Genomic DNA, 18,996 nt, shown 5'->3' with positions numbered 1-18,996 from the left:
TAAAGTTAGCCTTCCCGGCTGTGTCCCAATAGGTTTTAATCCTGGTGCTGCTCATCTGACAGCTGGAGAGAAAAAAGATGTGGAAAATCAGTTTGTACAGCCCCACTGTGAAACACTGCTGATAGCCTCAAACACACACACCAAATAAATACACAGAGTTAAAGCCTGTGGCGTGCAGTCTAAGGGGGACCCATAACCTTGGACGAGGGGAATAGAAAGCGTATATGTACGCAAAAAATGTGTGTGTGTGTGTGTGTGTGTGTGTGTGTGTGTGTGTGTGTGTGTGTGTGTGTGTGTGTGGTAATGAGTGAGTGGGTGGATGCAGAAAAGGAAGTGGCGACGAAGGTAGAAGTAAAGAGAGAACAACAGAAAGCAACAGCAACAGATGAGAGAGACGGAAGAAGAGAACAGAGAAGAAGAAAGAAGAGAGGAGGAGGAAGACCAGAAAGGCGGGAAGGAAGGATCGAAGGATACGGGGAATCTCTGAGAGGTGAGGAGGAGGAGGGGGGGGGGACTTGGCAACCTGAGTGTGGATGCAGTGTGAGATACTTGTGATGGACATACTTATAACAGGAATACAATATGAATGACAAACTTTTATCATACAAAGTTTATGCAATCTTTACTGCTGGATGCTAAAAACGAAGGTAAATCTGTTTTAGTGCATGTAAAGTACTAATATAATATTTTATACATACATCTACTGAAAATAATATGTGAGTTCAGACTAAATATTACTTTTAGGTGTTGATTAAAAAAATGATATAAATAAGATTCTTAAATAAAATGTTTATTCTTATAAATATGTCTCACACGCATTGTGGAAAAATCAGGATAATAAAATTAAATGTTTAAAAGACCTGACAAGATATACTGTAAAAAAAAAAGGTAGTGCATGAATTATTGTTATTATTTATGTAAGTTAATTTTACCTGAACAAATTTGAGCCTCAATTTCTGGAACAGCTGTTTGTGAAAACTGTGACCAACAAAACTTTCACAAATATGCTTTAGATGTGGAGCGTCTTCTCCTCCCACTTTAAAGTAATTTCAACATTTTTAAAAGCAAGTTGTTTTACAGAAATACTGAACCCGGCCACGACCGAGTGAATACATATTTCTGCTGATGTTAACTGTTTCAGATAACATCTTAAAAGTCATAACTGTGATCTCGTTGCAAATATTGTTTTTCATTGGTAAAATGTGAAGTTGATCACAAAATGTCTTTACAAAAGCTACTGCAGTAAAGTACAGTCAACTACCTATACTAACTATAACTGCACCATTGCTGTTTATTCCCCACAGACTGTTTTTAACTTTATATATACTGCATACAATAACATTACTGTATTAAGTGATGTTATCAATGTACGAGAAACCTTTCAAAATCCTTTATGGATCAATCTGGGTTCTAAATAGTTGTAAATAATCTTTCAGTGTTTTCACACTGAGTAAAGTGTTTTAAAATTGGGGGATGTTTCAGTTTGGGGGGGTACGTGCACCGTGGGTTCAGTATTTGCCCGTGTGATGTGATTCTTGGCCACTCGGCTTATTATGTCACCTGTAATAAATACAGATAAGTAGCGAAGGGAAAATCCGACCCTCTCTTTAATTTTATCTCTCCTCACCTGACAGCCAGCATGACAAAAAGTAGCAACCACATCAGTAATGGTTAAGAAACTGTTGCTAATGGTTACCAGTACTAACCACGATAATTAAGACACACATTACAAACACAGAAAAGTGTTTGTCCTTTTTTCCCTGTGCAGCCTTTATTCTTACGCTGGCTCTCAGTTTCTAAATATCAACTCAAACCAACCGTCAAACCCTGGAAGTCTTTTGGATGAGTTGCATTCATTTGCTCTGGAAGTGCTCCAGAAACAGAATCATTAGTAAAACTCATTAACAGTTTTGTTTAATATTGTCACTCATCTTTGTGTTTATTGCACATTACTTGTTGCTATTGAACTGCAGACTTCAGCCCAGTATTTTCTCCAGTAACATATGACTCAGTTTGTTGTGCAGCACGCTTTCAAAAAACAAAAAATATCTTGTACCATCGGAGGTAAAGAAACTTCTGCTGTGAGACTTTTCACACGGAGCATTTGTCGTTGTGAAAAGAGCACAGCTGGAAACTGCTGGTGGAAATTTGTACGTTAATGTAACTTGACTTTAAAAAAACATGCAAAACTAGAGAAATTTCAAATGGATGTTCATCAGTTTATCACTTTGAACGACTTGCTGACCAATCAGCTTTATTTATCTCACATCTCCACCTACAGCAACCACAAAGATAGATTTAAAGCCAGAACGTTATCGCTGTGAGGCAACAGATGGAGCTAATCTCTGCATCGCTGTGCTGCTAAAATACAAAACATGTCATTCAAACCTTTTTATATAACTCAAAGGAAGAAGCAGCAAAATGTATATTTTTGTTACAGTATTTGGTTATAGACTGCCTTGAAAATCTGCACATTAACACCCAGAAGAAATGCTGCAAATATTTACCTTTTGCTTCCTGGTAACATGAAGTTTTGAGACATCTAAGAGCCACTTAAAGCCCAGTTATTAATCCTCAGGGCCTGTGTAGACTGTTCTGTTATTGTACCTGTGCTCCTGAGTAAGTATAATATGAATATAATATAACATGGCATAGAAAGATGGATGGATGGTATAAGACAGTATGAAAATAAATAGTGTTTAACTTCTCTTACCAAAACATGATTGAAATTGAGACGACAGTCTTGCATATTTTCATTAGCGCAGTGGTGACTGGCTGTGAGGATTTGGTAATGAAGTCCAGACTCCCCGAGCATTCACCCCTTTAACTTCACTTAAATTCCACTTAGTGAAAGTGAAATTCAAGTCCCTTCCCTCTTATTGCTGCACAATATTAAAGTCCTAGATGCAGCTCCATCGTCGTGTTATTTTGGGGGGTTTTGTGCAATTTTTCTCAAAATTAGGATGAGCATCAGCCCCTATTAGATAAATGGAAGAATGCATCCATCATTTCTGACAAAAAATAAAAGCAGGCCATTTGTTTTTTAGCCAAAAGGAGAAAAGTTGCTGGAAGCTAAAATGAACTCTTTGATCTGCAACCTACTGAAAAGTCTCCAGATGAGTTTTACATGTTTCCAGGTGACTCAAATGTGGAGTTTATGGCTCCATAAATGATTTGAGTAAGATTTTCGTTTCTGTTACTGTTTTTAATCCTAATATAGAATATGTAAAGTAATACGGGCAAACTTCTCAGTCTTTGTTAGCAAGCGTGTAAAAGTTCAAGTAAATTTAGCTTCCACTTGTCTTTAGGCTCCAGTGACTATTTAACCTGCCTGAATGCAGGTTTTAGACGCGTCTGCAAGATTAATGCTAGGTTTGTTTTGCTCTGTTAATTTCACAATATTTTCTAGAAAGCCTGATCCAACCCTTCTACTTGGATGTAGGAAGAATATCTTGAATATTACTAGAGATATATATTTCGGAAAGAAAACCAGCATTTTTGTGCTGACTACAGTAAGTGTGGTGCAGCATAGATACATAAATTGCTTTTGTAACAAAGCAAACAGTCGCTGCTGATTCCCCTCTGCACTGATCCAGTCCCACATGCTGTCCACTTCAACAGGTGGAGTAAAATGCCTAGTATTACATTCTTTATTTCTCCAATTTAAAGTCATATTGAGATTAAAACGAATGAGAGCAGCTCATAAGTACAGTGTGCTGCTCTTCAGTAGGCTTCCAGAAAGAGCCCAGTCAAAAGTGAGCTTTTAGGGAGATGGGAGATAAAACAGGTGGCTCGAGTGGAGTTTCACGATAAAACAAAATAAAAATGTTCTAAAGGAGCAGAAAGTCCTTTAAACAAAGTCACACATTTGGGGTTCAAAGGTCCAAAGGACAGAATTTTCCATTGTCAAGCGACGAGTGAAAAACAGTGTGGAGGTGTGAGGTTGAGTCAGTGTTTTCTCATAAAAAGGGTTGACTTTTAAGTTTCCTCTGTGGTAAATAGCCATCAGTGTCAGGGGGTGCAGGCTAATATTCCTGTTTGTTATTTTGCTGTTTTATATGAATGCGTGTTACATTAGTGCATGTTCCTGTACTGCTGCTGTTAGCGATGTGCTGTGTGATTTGACATGAATGATTCATGAGCAGCTGTTGCTGGTGTGTTAATAATCAACGCCCGGAGCATTTCACTCTTCCTCTCTTTCATTATCTCTCCATCTCTTTTTTCTTCTTTTTCTTTCTGACTAATTTTCCCTCTCACTCGTTCTCTCTCTCTTTCTCTCTCTTCCCTCAGGTCTCTCTGCCTCTCCCTCTCTACCTGCACACCTTGAACCAAGGTAATAACAGCCAGAAAAACAGGACAAGTCTATTCCTGCTGCTTCTTCTCTCTCTTTCACCTAATGTTCTGTTTTTTCTCCCTCGTTTACTATCACTTTCCCTCTCCGTTCACTTGTTTCTTCTTGCCCCCAGTGTGTCAGTAAGTAATTAGTTTCATTTGAGGAAGGTGGGAAAGAGAGAGAACAAATGGGGAGCACCCATTTATTCCAGTGCTAGTTAGCGATTTGCTGAGCTGCTGATTAGTTTATTAGTTGTGCGAGTAAAGTGAGCAGGAGCTTCAGTATCAGAGACGGATTTACATCTTACAGACCTGAATTACACAGAACATCATGGCTAAGAAACATCTGGTAAGCTTGATCAATTTCAGACATTCTTCTCTTCTTATCTCTGAAAACCGTCGATAACTCTTCAATAACTGTCCCCTGTTTCATCTCATGGGACCTAAAAAGATGAGTACTTTTAACTATAAATATAACCCACAGCAACAAATTGTTTTAAATTTGTTACATGAGTGTAATTAGAAGCTCGAGAGGATGCGGTGTTTCCAGGAAAATGTTGTGCACAACAAGCAACCTCCTGAAGATTTAGCGTTTGCTATGGCCAGGGGTGTGTCCAGGAGGGGGGGTGTGGTGTTCATGTGTGTGTGTGTGTGTGTGTGTGTGTGTGTGTGTGTGTGTGTGTGTGTGTGTGTGTGTGTGTGTGTATTGTAGGACTAACATACAATTAACTTACAATCCTCCACATGATTGGATGACAGAATGGATAGGACCAGCAGAGGAATGTAATGTAATGCTTTAGCATCTTTATGTTATGGCGCGTTGCACTTTTACTCCAAATACTTCAAATATAAACAAAGTGCTTTGCACTCAATACCATTTATTTTAAAACTGCAGATTTTGAAATATAAATCAACTCGCATGTTATGCTGCATTCAAAATGTACCCAGAAATATGGAAGTAGTAAAATCACCTCCAGCTGCCACATTGAAGGTTTCTAGTTAGGTGACAGAAGAATCCCGATGTTTGCATGATTCAGCATAATAAGTTCATTTTGTCAGGAACCTGAAAATATGCAGAGCTGTGAAGTCGCTGTTCCTGATTTTTTGCATATTCGTCAAACTTACATGTTTCAGACGTTTCCTGACCTCTGTGACCTCGGTTCTTTAAACATTTATAAAAAGCACTTTGCGAGGAACAAACACGTGAATGCTGTCATCAAAGCTAGCTTCTTTCATCTCCAGCTACTCACAAAAATGAAATCTTTCTGCTGTTTCAGAGACTTTGAGAGCGTTAGCTGTGCATTCATTTCACTTCGACTTTAAGACTCTTTATTCAGGTGTCAGTCGGTCACTGCAGCTGGTCCAAAATGCTGCGGGACAGTTATTAATTTTCAGATGCAAGCGAGACTTCATGTCCCCCATATTGGAGCTCCTCCACCAACTGCCAGAGTTTGCATGGGTTTGCACCGTCTTGCCTCTGTGATCTTTTAAGTTTACACATTATGTCAAGATCCCTGAGGTCTGCTGAACAAATGCCCCCAACTGTCCTGAGGTCCAGATTAAAGCACAGAGGAACAAATAACTCCTCACCTCAGGACCTCCCTAACATTAAACCCATTTTTTTATATCTGCTATTTATTACTGATTATCCAGAATTACTTAAACCATAACCAAAGAGATAAGGTGCCTCAGCAGCCAGAGAGCGTTAATATGCATTTTTTCTTATTGTCAGTTTGCACTCTGGGGTTCTTATAACATTTACTGTTTTCTAGGTAAAAGCCCAAATGAGCCGTGCACAAAAAGAAAACAAAAATTCATTACAGCAAGACGAGAATGTTTGACATCCATGAAAATCTGGTGAAACTCGATTGTCCATTTCCATCTAACTCCTATCTTGATTCTCTGTTAAACAGCACTTCTGAGAACTTAAACCAGTTTTGTGAATGCACAGATAACGTACGTGTTGATTTGTAATTCTGGTTTATTCCAGCCTGCTGTGTTTCCCATTAATGTGTCTATTGCAGCTCTGTGAATCATCCAAACTTTGCTAAGCTTGTGGTAGAGTTTTGACTCATGATCGAGTTGCATAACAACAGCATCAAGCACAAACTCTCTGCAGCTTTCTAAAGAAACACATTTTGTGAAGTTCAATTGAGTCTAAAAAATCAAAATAGTAATATATGTAAGTCTGGCCTTTATGTTTGAGTCTATTGACTGAGGCGTGTGTTTGTATGAGTGTGTTGAGTAAGTGTGGGCGTGCTGACTTCCTGCTATGAGGAAACTCTCTTCCGATGGAGACACGCTGAAACGTTTCAGGTCCGAACTGATGTGGAAACACACTGAACAGTGACAACACACACACAAACACAGACACACTTATTTACACACACTTGTTTTCACTTCATCAGGGTTCAGGCTGAGTTTGCTACCAGCGCTCATCGGGTCTCGTCTGTCGGGTACTGATGGCAGATCTGTGCTCCGTCTGACGAGAGCGCTGCCTCATCATCGCATTAATAATTTGTTCAGCATGTCAGATGACAACAACGAACTGTTGCGATCACGAGGGCTGTCAGCAGCGACACGTGGAGTGTGATCTTCTTATTTTGTTTGGAAACTCCTGAATGGCAAAACAGAACAGAAATTTAAGTTAAAGTGAAGCTGAGAAGCAACAGAGGAACAGAATGGTGAGTGCAAACACACTTTCTGTTTTTGGAAAACTGGCCACAACAAAAAGGCTTAGAAATGCCAAAATGCCGCTTTATTCAGTTTTTTTGCACTGTAGCTTCTCTAATTGTATACAGTTAAGTCATGCAGTTGCAGAGCCACATGTTTCAGCATGGGGCTGTAACGGTCATTCATCTTATGCTGCCTGCATTCTGCTGTAATAACAATGACAATACAGGTTCTCAGATATTATTGCTTGATTTTTCACACAGTGCTTGTATTTTTAGCTGTTATAAAAAGCAGTGGGAAATATCTGTTGTACTACAGGCCCATGAGTCATATTCAGTATTTTTCTCTTATGATGCATTCTGAGTTACTGTGACCATAATTACATGATAAAAGCTGCTAATGTCTTCGTATTTCTTCCTGACGTGCCTAGACTGATGTTGTCACTCAACCAGGTTGGGCTAGAGGCAAAATGGACCTGAATCTTTGCCAGACTAGAGCCAAGAAGAACTACTGCTGATCCAAAATGCACAGCAGCAGAATACTAACAGGCATACAACAGAAGCAGCACCAGATGCATGATCATCTATTCAGAAATTCAATTAGTTATCGGGATGCATCAGTCTAATAGTAATAATGCACTAAGAGTGGATGTGAACTCACAGAAAGTCATTTATAAGCAAATTTATGTAAAAATGGACAGTCTCGGTTGTTGTGTCCTTGGGCAAGACACTTCACCCGTTGCCTACTGGTGGTGGTCAGAGGGCCCGGTGGCGCCAGTGTCCGGCAGCCTCGCCTCTGTCAGTGCGCCCCAGGCTGTGGCTGTGGCTACAATGTAGCTGCCATCACCAGTGTGTGAATGTGTGTGTGAATGGGTGGATGACTGGATATGTAAAGCGCTTTGGGGTCCTTTGGGACTAGTAAAGCGCTATACAAATACAGACCATTTACCAAAAAACAGCTGAAATTCCAGCAATGTTTATTTCACTGAGGCTGGTAAAGAGAGCCTCTGTCTTCTTCGTGGTTTATATTCTGTGTCTCATATCAAAACACGCTGTTTTTTTCACGCCACGGTCGAAAACAGAGGTTAAAACATTTTGGCGTTGCTTTAAACGTAATTCCCAGTCAGCAATCTTTCTCAATCTTTCTTACTTGTATTGGCAAGTCACTTAAGCCTGTTTTACATTTTTGTGTAGATCTCACTGGCTGATTTTACACTTGAACATCACCTTTGTGACATCTTAATTTTTTGTGAAGCAGTTTTACACATTTACAGAAAAAACAAGAAAAAACCTCCAAAATCATTTATCTACAGTTTAGACTAAAAATTAACTTCAGAAACAGTGTGTACTTCTTTTCCCAGAGTTCAGCAAACTTTGGTGGGTGCAGTGACGCTTGAGCATAGTGGCTGCTGATTGGTTATCAGCAGCTCTGATTCGCACGATCACTCTGCCAGCCTATCCTGCTTCCTGGTTACTGAAAAACTAAATGATGTGGGGATATTAAAGCTCCTTCTCTCTCTGTACTGCAGCATGCTGTGGTGAGGCGCAGATAAGGAGGACCCAACCACTGAAATACACCTATACTCACCATGAGCATGTCAGCAGTGCACTCCGCCTCCCCTCCTGCTGAGGAACCAGTGACACCCCCACCCTTGACCACACCTCCTCGCAAAGCTTCAGTCCGGCTCCAGGAGAGGTGAGCATTAACTATGCATAATCTTGCTTTCTAAAACCCTCAGTCCTCTAAAAATGTCATTTTTTAAATTTACACTTTTGTGACTAAAATGTGTTTGTTAAAACTCTCAATATATGTTTTCTTTAGTTAGTTTAAAATTGCTATCAATCATCTTTTTCTCTTGAATGTTTTCTTATTTTGCAGGCGGGGCTCTAATTTGTCTCTTCTTTTGGATGTGAACACTTTGGGGGTGGAGACTGTCTGTTCTGTCTCCACCCCAAAGGAGGTGTGGCTTCAGCTGCTTCACACCTCCTCACGACCACTCACACACACGCTGCTGCAGGAAGCTGCCATTGACACAAATACGCTGAATGTAGAGTACCAGGTACACTCAAAACATTGCAAACATTCAACACATTAAAATTAAGCAGAGACAAAAGGGAAATATGAGGTGAAACAAACTAAATATCTGCAGGACTTTGAACTGTTCCTGCTGTGCATGTAACACGTGCCAGCAGTAACTGCTGATTCTGGATTGAACGTGTTTTTAGGTCTACCTTCAGTAGATTTGTGATTTGCTTCATGTCTTACAAGCAGCACTGTGTCAAAGTCTAAACTGGCCCAACTTTCATGTTGATGATTGTCACTGCTGAATATTAGTCTTCACTGTAAAAGATAAACACCGCAGATGGCTCATCAGCTCAGGATGATGGGGTTGCATTCTGAAACTTCTGAAAAGTTCAGGTTTTGACACAGTGAAGCACAATCACTTTGTGTTGCACTTTGTACTGTCATGGACAATGGAAAACCCCTCAAATTGCTCATATTGTGAAGTCTTTATTGGAGTCTTTTGCCCAAAACAGTTGAAAACAAATGTCTATGAAATTTTTTACCTTCCTCCTCTCTTTCCTGTTTGTCTGACTGTATGTACCTGCAGTACAAAAGCAAAGCTATGATATCTAGAAAACATCAGATCCACCAATTACCTTAAAATCCTGAACATTTACTCCAGAATTAGTGCTTTCTAGCAGGTATGGAATAGCTTTCTGAGACTGTTAAACTCTCCAACTTTCAGGACAGTTTTAACATTCATTAATATTCCCGTCTCCCCAACAGAAGATCCCTCCGAACTTTGTGAACGCTGCTGACCTCGATGTTCCGGGACACATGATGAAAGACCGATACAAAACCATCCTCCCCAGTCAGTTACTGTCCGTCTCACCTCAGTAGAAAAGCTCTTGGTGTGTTTATTCCCATTTATCACCGTGCGTTATTTGTATGTTTGTCTTTAGACCCTGAGAGCCGAGTGATCCTGAGGAACCCGGACGATGAACCTGGGCCTGATCGCTACATCAACGCCAACTACATCAGGGTAAGAGTCTAACATTATTTCTTACCAAGTCAACTAACCCCACAGATTTCTGTCCTCTCACACTCTATGTCAGGTGGGCCTTTCCCACCGACCACATCAGGTCTCTGTAATCTCCTTTTTTGTCTCAGCACAAATGAGCATGTTGTGCTCTTGTGGTTTTAGTTGCTAATTTTAATGGTTTAATGAAAAGTGTGATATATTTTCTGGAACTAATATATTTTTTGTTTAAATAAAAATTGATAGTATACACTCATCAGCAAACATCTAAGCCACAGGATCACAGGAAAGAAGCTCAAAGGATCTGGACATGTGGTCAAGATGATCTGGTGAAGTTCATTCTGAGCATCAGAATAGGGAAGAAAGGTCATTTAAGCGAATTTGAATATGGCAGCTATTTCAGGAACTGCTGAGAAATACTGGGATTTTCACACACAGAGTTAAAAAAAAGTCATAAAAAGAGAAAACATCCAGTGAGTGGAAGTTCTCAGGGTGAAAGGTGAATGACCGGACTGGTTTGAGCTGATAGGAAGGCAACAGTAACTCAAATAACCATGTTTCAGCAAAGGTACGCAGAAGAACATCTGTTAATGCACAACATGTGGAAACCTGAAGCAGGTGGGCTACAGCAGCAGAAGACCACATTAAGTATTCTGGAAAACAGAAGGTTGCCTGGTCTAATGAGACCGCCGACATGTTTTCTGCTGCAACATTTGGATGGTCAGAATTTGGCATAAAGAACATAAACATAAACATATTGTTGCTGACTATGTCCATCCTTTCCATCTTCCGATGGCTGCTCCCTATGAAATTTCCATGGCTTATTTCCAGTGTTGTTCCTAAAAACAGAAAAAAAGACAGAAAGTGACGGTTAAGAGGCTTTTTAATTCAGGCTCATGGTGGTTTAAAAAGACGCGTCAGAGGTCCTTATCAGAGATCCTTGCCGTACCGCAGCAGAGAGAAACTGAATCCTGGACATTTCTCCTAACTCTAAAATTGTGCTGGGATGATTAGGAGCTTTTAAAGGCTTGGACTGTCAGAGTCTGGGCTGTCATCTTCAGGGCTGCTGCATCTTCTATGAGTGTATATTTATTATCTATACTTGAAAAAATATACTGCAGATAAAATTGTTTGAAAATAGATACTGTTGTTGAGATCTCAGGTTCAGTAACAATGTCTTTTCTTTCATTTGAGCCGTTTCATTTTATTACTTAGTCCTGGATTAAATGAGTCAAGTGACAGAAAAGAAAATATGTTTCCTTCAGGGTTTTATTAAAAAGGAAACAAGCTGATAGAGTGTGTGACAGCGTTGTCACTCTGCGTGGGTGTCTTCTCGTTTGTGTGTGTCTGTGTGTGTTTTGTGCGTGTGTGTGTGTGTGTGTGTTGGACAGCTAAACAAACAGAAACTCAGATATGAGCCGTCGGTTTGTCAGCGTGGGAGTTTGCAACCAGGAAAACCACAGGAAGTGAGGGAGGAAGTGACATGTCCCCGACTCCCCCTCCCCCTGTCTTCCCTTATGGCCCACGCATCCCTCACACTGTGCAGCCTCAGCTCAATTTGTGTGTGTTTGTGGAGTGTGCGCCTGTGTTGTTAATTTTTGACAGTTTTCATGAAGCGCCTGCTGCCTCTGCTGATGTGCAACAACAAGTAAAAAGTAGCATTCATTCATCTGCCCGTTCAGTTAAACTCCTGTTATATTTGGTGGCGTGCTGGTTGGACCCTTGACAGTTGTTATTGAATCTGAATCATTCACTTCCTGCCCTGTGAGGCCAGGGTGGTTTTAGAAGTCTAGAGGATATGATGAATGTGTGTGACAAAAACAACAAGTGACATTTCTTAATCTGCATTTGCATCCATTTATACCAACCTGAGAAATGAAACAACACGAAGAAAACGGTCAGAGTGCATCCAGCTCTGCTGGAAAATACCTCATAGTTGATTTGTGCAAGCCTGGTCTGGAAATGCCCGGTCCACAAGTCAGCAAATGCGCTTGTCAGTCACCTAATCAGAGCTGAGATGGAAACAGAGAACACTAAAATAGAAATTAGGATGTAAAACATGCTTTAAACTGTGGCGTCGGGGCTGGGTGAACTGTGCTTTGTCTCAAAGACACAACTGCTGCAGCTACGATGCTGAAAAGGTGTCCCCTAGATGTCTCTACCACAAGTACAGAACTCTGTGGACTTTCTCTTTATTTTATTTGACAACTAAAGTCTCAGTTTCCTCCAAAATATCATTAAATATTTCCTTCCTATACCTACATTTTTGACACTAGAACCTCCAGTGGTTCTAGTGTCCTGGTATTGACCTCAGAGTAAAGCATTATACTGTGAGAAAGTTTACTGACTGATTGTTGTGAGATTTGATGCTCTTTATGTGGCAGGGCTACAAAGGGGCTCCCAGGGCCTACATCGCTACCCAGGGGCCCATGGTGCACACCGTGGGAGACTTCTGGGACATGGTGTGGCAGGAGAGGAGCAGTATCATCGTCATGGTTACGAGGCTGAAGGAGAACAACGAGGTGAGGAGACACAAGTGTTGTTTCCCTGTGTTCAATTCATCCTTTTGTGTAATAGCTGTGCTGCACCGCAAATTTGTGGAAAAACAAACTGAAGTAGTGACATTATGCAGCGGCACACCCTCCTCTGCACTGCTGTCGCTCTTGAGACACTCCCTGGTTGTCCTCATTTCACTGGATCGCCTCCATTATGTCAAAAGTTCAACCTGAACTTTATTTCGGGGGAACAGGATGACCTCACAGGGTGCCAAATCTGTCAGGTAGCCTGAGTGATGAGCAGCCAAAATTGTTGTGGACTGTCAGTACACTGGGAGCCGTTGTATTCAAGATGGAGCACAGCAGCGCCTTTTCACCAAGGTTCAGATTGATTAAAGTGACAACGTTAAATTAGAAGTCGCAGCTGAATTCGCTGTTGCACAACAACACAGATATCGCACAAAATAACAACCACAGTTCTAGTCATGCATGTTTACTCACGCAGCTTCCTCTGTATTAAGAAATTCTGCGTGGGTGATTGGCAGGCCAGCTTTCATCAGTAAATATGATGTACAGAGTCCATTAAAGAAAGCTGCTTTTTATTATTATTTATTATATTTATTATATATATTTATGTTGTATATTTTCTACTCCATTTAATGTGACTTTATTCTTGTATTCTACTGTGCACTGAGCTGTGCATTCATGCTACATCCATCTGATTATGGATCTGAACACTTGGCTGTTTGTCTGTTTGAAGAAATGTGAGGTGTACTGGCCACAGCCGAGAGACAAGACGAAGAGGGTAAAGGAGGAGGACGAAGACACGGAGGAGAAGGACGGGCAGAGGGAGAAGGAAAATGAAGAGGAAGGAGAGACGAGACAAATCGGCAGATTCCTTATCAGAGTGAAAGACAGCCGAGAGAAAGACGGATTCACGGTCACAGATATGGAGATTCAGGTACAGTAGAGTTCGCAGATTTCACCTCCATGAGCCAGATGAAGCCATGTGTTAAATGTTTGTCATTTCTGAAGATCACTGTCTAAATGGATGACTGATGTTATTGCAGTCCTGCTCTACAAAGCTGCACTGCTTAAATGCTTTGTGGTTAAACAAAGATGGACCGATTAGACATCTGCAGAGGTGTTTGGGGGTTTTTTCTGGTGAAACCACTCTGATTACAGACTTATGAAATATTTCTTAGGCTTTTATCAGCTTCTTAAAGCTTCTAGAAGATGTTATTAGGTTTGTACATTCATAGCAGTGAGTGGAAGTAGCTGAGTGAACTAAAGCAGAATCATGATCAGTGAAAATGAAATTACGTCTTTTAAAGTTTTTACTATTTCTTTTCCATGTGGGTTTCCTTGTCAGTCTAACAAAAACATCTTTGTAACGAATAAAAAAAACAATTCATTCACATTTGGCTGATAGGTTTAGTTTACTTAAGGTTTAAAACCTTTTTAAATTTTAGGAAGAAATAAAATAGTACTTTATTATAAATGCACGTTTCCAAAATAAAACCAACAGAAGCACCTGAGTCTGTGCACCTGGTTTTGTTTGATAACTGTGTGTTTGTGTGCTTTCAGCTCCATTCAGAGTGTCGACACGTCAGACACTACTGGTTCACATCTTGGCCTGACCATCATATCCCACAATGCATAGCTCCATATCTAAGGCTGGTGGAAGAGGTGGAGACGTACAGCAAGTCCCTCGTGCCGCCCTCTAGCTCTCAGGAAGTCTCTGCGCCCGCCTCCAGCCCTGGACCAATCATCATCCACTGCAGGTCAGTTTTAGTTTTCCTTCAAAAAAAATTGTGATTTCTCAAAATGGATAAAATTGGTTCTGGTTAGTTCACGTTACCTGACGAAACACAGACAGGTGTCATATCTTACTCAACTAAAGCGTCACTTCTCTCGCTTCATTTTGCTCACAGCATCGAGAGAAATAAACAAGTTAGCCAAATAAATAAAATCTGCTGTCAAGCTCCAGTGGCTACGACTCAATTCATTTGATTTTTATTTAGTATATAGCACCAAATCACAACAACAGTCCCCTCAAGGTGCTTTACATAGTAAAGAAAAGACTATTTAATGATAGAGTGCAAACCCCAATAATCATATGATCCCCTCCAAGCAAGCACAGTGGGAGGAAAAACTCCCTTTAACAGGAAGAAACTTCCAGCGGAAACAGGCTCAGGGAGGGGCGGGGCCATCTGCTGTGATTGGTTAGCAATGATTGGAGGAAGACAGGACAAAGACAGGCTGGGGAAGAGAGACAGAGATTTATAATAATTTATGATTAAATGCAGAGAGGTGTATAAACACATAGTGAGTGAAGAAGAATCACTCAAAGCATCATGGGAAACCCCAGCAGGTCTATTGCAGTGTAACTAAGGGAGGATTCAGGGTCATCTGATCCAGCCCTAACTTTACGTTTCTTAAAAAAGGAAAGTTTTAAGTCTAATCTTTAAAGTAGAGATCGTGTCTGTCTCCTGAATCCAAACTGGGAGCTGGCTCCACAGAAGAGGCCACTGGCCAATTAAATCTCATTATGAAAAAGTCACAAGAGAACAGAACAGCTGTTTATGCTGTTTATGCATTAAAATGAAGAAGTTGATCATTGCACCATGTTTTTATAAACAACGTTGGTAAAAGAGAACTAAGTGCTAACCAGCTACAGTTTCATTTTTCTCCTGCACTGAAATAAACGCAACAAGTCCCACCCTGGAAGGGGAAAAGAATTTTCTAAATAAAAGCTTGTGTGCAAAAAATTTGCTTCAAATAAAGTCACAAAACATAACTGATTTACAAACTAATTTTACAAAAATAACTTTACGTTTACTTGTGCTTGACGACAAGGCAGCTGTGTGACCATTCAGGAACATGTTTTTAAACTGAAGTATAGACCTCTTTGCACAAGAAGGTGCTTTGCAATAATCCAAAAAGACAATAATACAGTAAAATATAAAATACATTGTGTACATAAAGGAGAGTGAGGACCATAAACAGAAGTTAAAACATGCATCAATAAACCACTCTTGAAATACATCCGCTGAGAGCAGCGTGATGGTTATGGGTGAACAGACTGCGATGTGTCAAACCAGAGCCGCGGCCGATGTGTCGAAAGCTGCTTCCTGCCTGAGAGCAGGGGTGGCTGCCTTGACTGAGCAGCCAACCACAGCAGAGAGGACAGATAAAAGTTTAAAGCGATGGGGCTGCGGTGACCTGACACACGTCTTTGAGTACCAATATGCTGCTGCATGCCTGAAGCACACAGAAACCAGAGATTCTGAGCAAAGAGTAAATAAATCTGCTGTGACTGAGTTCAAAGAAAAGTCAGCACAAAGGTCATGGATCTTACCAACTTTTCTAGAAACCTTCCCTATCATCTCCTCCACATTAGCCGCTTTTTAGCTGAATATCGTAGGACTGTCACAAGACAATCTTTGTAATTGTTCCTGTTCTCAAGTAAGAACTGCATCCAAAGGTGGAGCTCTAAAAACTTTGATTATTATTTGATTGATCAAGATTTTGTTCTTTGTGTTGATGAGACAGATGGATGAGTCGGATGAATACAATACTCATCCTAAATCTACACTGCTGTTCTCCTAACATCTCCCCTGTCCTCCCCTCTACAGTGCAGGTATCGGGCGGACAGGCTGTTTTATAGCCAGCACTATCGGCTGTCAGCAGCTCAGAGAAACCGGGCAAGCTGATGTCCTGGAGACAGTTTGTCAGCTTCGACTCGACAGGTGGGTGTTTTCCTCTCTCTTTCCTTTGCAGTCCGTCTTTAACATGCAGTTGCATGTTTAAAACCTGTGGTCTGCTCATTTGCAGGGGCGGTATGATCCAGACCTCAGAGCAGTACCAGTTCTTGTACTCCACACTGGCCCAGTACAGCTCCCAGCTGCAGCAGAAACAGGTACACAGCAGCACCCTGCCGAGACTGCTGCCTGTGGCCTTCAGCTCTGAGCCCAGTGGTTTATACAAATGTCTAAAAACAACAAACAGATCATTCAAAAAGTCTAGTTTTCTGATTTTCCTTCTTTAAATGTGTTTGTAGATTTATTGCACATTGAGTGGCAGCAACTATAAAAACAGTTTTTGGGGGTCCTGGTGTTGTTGTCGGGTATGTGCCCTATGCGACAATTCATAGACTGTATATAAAAGATGGAGTCAATCGTGGCGGTGTGACCCACTAGTTGGGGCACAGTTTTTTAAACTAGACCTGGGGAGTGTGCCTGAATCTAAGCATGATACTGAGGGACACTATAGGCTCACAGGCTTGTCCATCACAAGCCTGTGAGCATACCCTACTTTAGCCTGTTTTTTAAGTGTATTTGCTACCACAAATGACATGATAAGTTGTACTGAGCTGTATTGAGTAAGTGCAACGGGAGCCACAGTCTTGTAAACAACCAGAAATGCAGCTTTAAGGCACTTCCACACTGACTCTGTTCATACAGTCTGTGGGGACTGTTAGAGCCTCGAGTGGCCATTATTGGCGCTGCAGCCACAGATTGCTGCCTAGTGTTAATATATGCAGTCATTGCTGCACAGCGCTTTGCACCAAAATAGTTAGAACTTGGTGGGAACTGTTTTCATCAACAGTTGGTGCGGTGGTGCATGTCTGTGGTGGCAGGATGATGTGGTTGGAACTGAATCCAAATAAACAACAGTTTGTGTGTTAGCAATGAAACATGTAACATCAGCCGCACCTTAATCACCTGAACCACAGCAGCCATCAGAGGACAGCTGCGTCTGTAATTTTTGGTTTGAGGTTGTAAACAGTGTACCAATTCTGAATATTTACAGAACCAGCCTGGCACACTGCCTCAGAGCCAGCAGAACCCAGAGGACCAGGTCAGCATACAGCTGCAGAACCTCGAGCTACACAGCAAACAGAACAGGAAGATCTCATAGAACCTGGATAACCAGCAGTGTCTTCAGAGAAGTCCAGGAGAAGCGAGGAGAAAGACGCCAGCAGCAGCAGAACTGATGCACCAGCAGGGGGACGAGGAGGATCCTACAGGGGCCCCAAAGAACTGGTGTTTGGCTCCAATTTGACTGAACAAGCAGAGAATAGGAATAATTAGAAGATCAAAAGCATCATGTTCATGACAGACTAAGACTGAATCAGACTAATTAAATAAAATAAGGCAGGAATATTCATTGGCTTGGCTGTGGTGTTTTTCGAGCAGCTATTTACCACACACATTCATTTGTTTAACTCTAAATATGGCCTGCTAAGTATGAAGACATGTTTTAATAGTCAGAACATTTGAGGGTATCAAAACAAATCACATAGATCTCTTCATGAAATGCGACCAGGACAGTTTGTCACATCAGCAGTGGCATGTTTGACAATCACAAATCATTGGATCACCATGTTTCTCTCTTATTATTTGACCCATTCTGTTAATTTATGAAACAAAAACACCTCTTGAGCCTTGTTGAAATCTGCTGTTTTTTGATCTCCTTTAGAGACTAATGTGTATAAAACAATCAGATCAATAAATTATGAATATAAATACTTTTTCACTCAGCAATTTTTAAAGGACACATTCAGCCGACCAGCTCTGCATTAAATTTTTTTCAGAAAGTTTAAATATTTTAATTCTATGTTTTAAGCTTCCAATAAAGTCCTGTGAATAAGTAAGTACACCCTATGGAAATATCTGGACAGCAGGTAAACATGTAAGGACCCTTGTGTCCAGAGATGAGGGTGGTATGCTGAAGAAAAATGCTTCTTCAGCCCTTCGAGCAAAAATATTAAAAGATGTAACATTCTTCTGTTCAAACAGCGCACCTCCTGACATCAGAAATGATTTTTCGTTGGTGTTGCTGTGCATTCAAAATTCCTTCAGCTGCCAGCTGTTCAAAGTGAATCATCAGAAAGCAGATCAAACATTCAGGGCGCTGGTGCTTGTTTCTGGTCCTCTGTGTCATGGACATGAAACTGGGGCAGCTTTGCCTGGAAACAATGATCTGTGCCGTGACCGATGTTCAAAGTTTGTTATAGAAAAAATGGTCTTTTAACAAAATGTGATTCTGGTTTCAGATTCTGCCACGTGTACTATTTGTCCAATTATTTTAATTAAAAGCCTTAAGTCCTGCACTTGACATAATCAAGGCAAAACATGACCCATCCCATCTACTTTCAGTGCCTGTAAATGGGAAACACTTTATTAAAATTATGACTAATTCATTTTTACATTATGACTTGAATCACGGGTCCATTCCAGGTTCATGTTGAACTCTAAGATGAATGGCTTCATATTACTGGAATTATAACTAAGAGCCTACGATTTCACATGCAAGAAAGGAAACATACAATCATTTCAACAGTAAATGTGCAAAAGATGAATGTTTAAAGTGTTACTAATAATGCATTTATTGCACAATCAATTATCAATAGCGTGAATATTGCAAAGAAAATTGCTAATAATGCAG

At 40.7% G+C, this 18,996-nt stretch overlaps 1 protein-coding gene across 3 annotated transcripts; it reads left to right on the top strand.

Annotated features, from left to right (window-relative positions):
• The first annotated feature begins 412 nt into the window (after positions 1-412).
• On the top strand, positions 413-17,715 carry LOC113013648 (protein tyrosine phosphatase non-receptor type 7). 3 transcript variants are annotated; one of them, XM_026154719.1, is made up of 12 exons: positions 4,372-4,681; positions 6,741-7,016; positions 8,534-8,700; positions 8,884-9,064; positions 9,796-9,880; positions 9,972-10,051; positions 12,433-12,570; positions 13,304-13,504; positions 14,131-14,327; positions 16,182-16,295; positions 16,381-16,465; positions 17,359-17,715. In XM_026154719.1, exons 3-12 carry the CDS (start codon positions 8,594-8,596, stop codon positions 17,464-17,466), a joined length of 1,296 nt encoding a protein of 431 aa, XP_026010504.1. In that variant the 5' UTR covers positions 4,372-4,681; positions 6,741-7,016; positions 8,534-8,593; the 3' UTR covers positions 17,467-17,715. The 3 variants fall into 3 exon arrangements, with proteins under 3 accessions (XP_026010505.1, XP_026010504.1, XP_026010503.1); XM_026154720.1 differs by lacking the exons at positions 4,372-4,681; positions 6,741-7,016 and adding an exon at positions 413-490; XM_026154718.1 differs by lacking the exon at positions 6,741-7,016.
• The last annotated feature ends 1,281 nt before the right edge of the window (positions 17,716-18,996 follow it).

Source organism: Astatotilapia calliptera, chromosome 20 (genome assembly GCF_900246225.1).
Source record: "Astatotilapia calliptera chromosome 20, fAstCal1.2, whole genome shotgun sequence".
Taxonomy (NCBI): domain Eukaryota; kingdom Metazoa; phylum Chordata; class Actinopteri; order Cichliformes; family Cichlidae; genus Astatotilapia; species Astatotilapia calliptera.
Note: the sequence above shows the minus strand (reverse complement) of the source record. Positions and strands in the feature narration are given on the sequence as shown.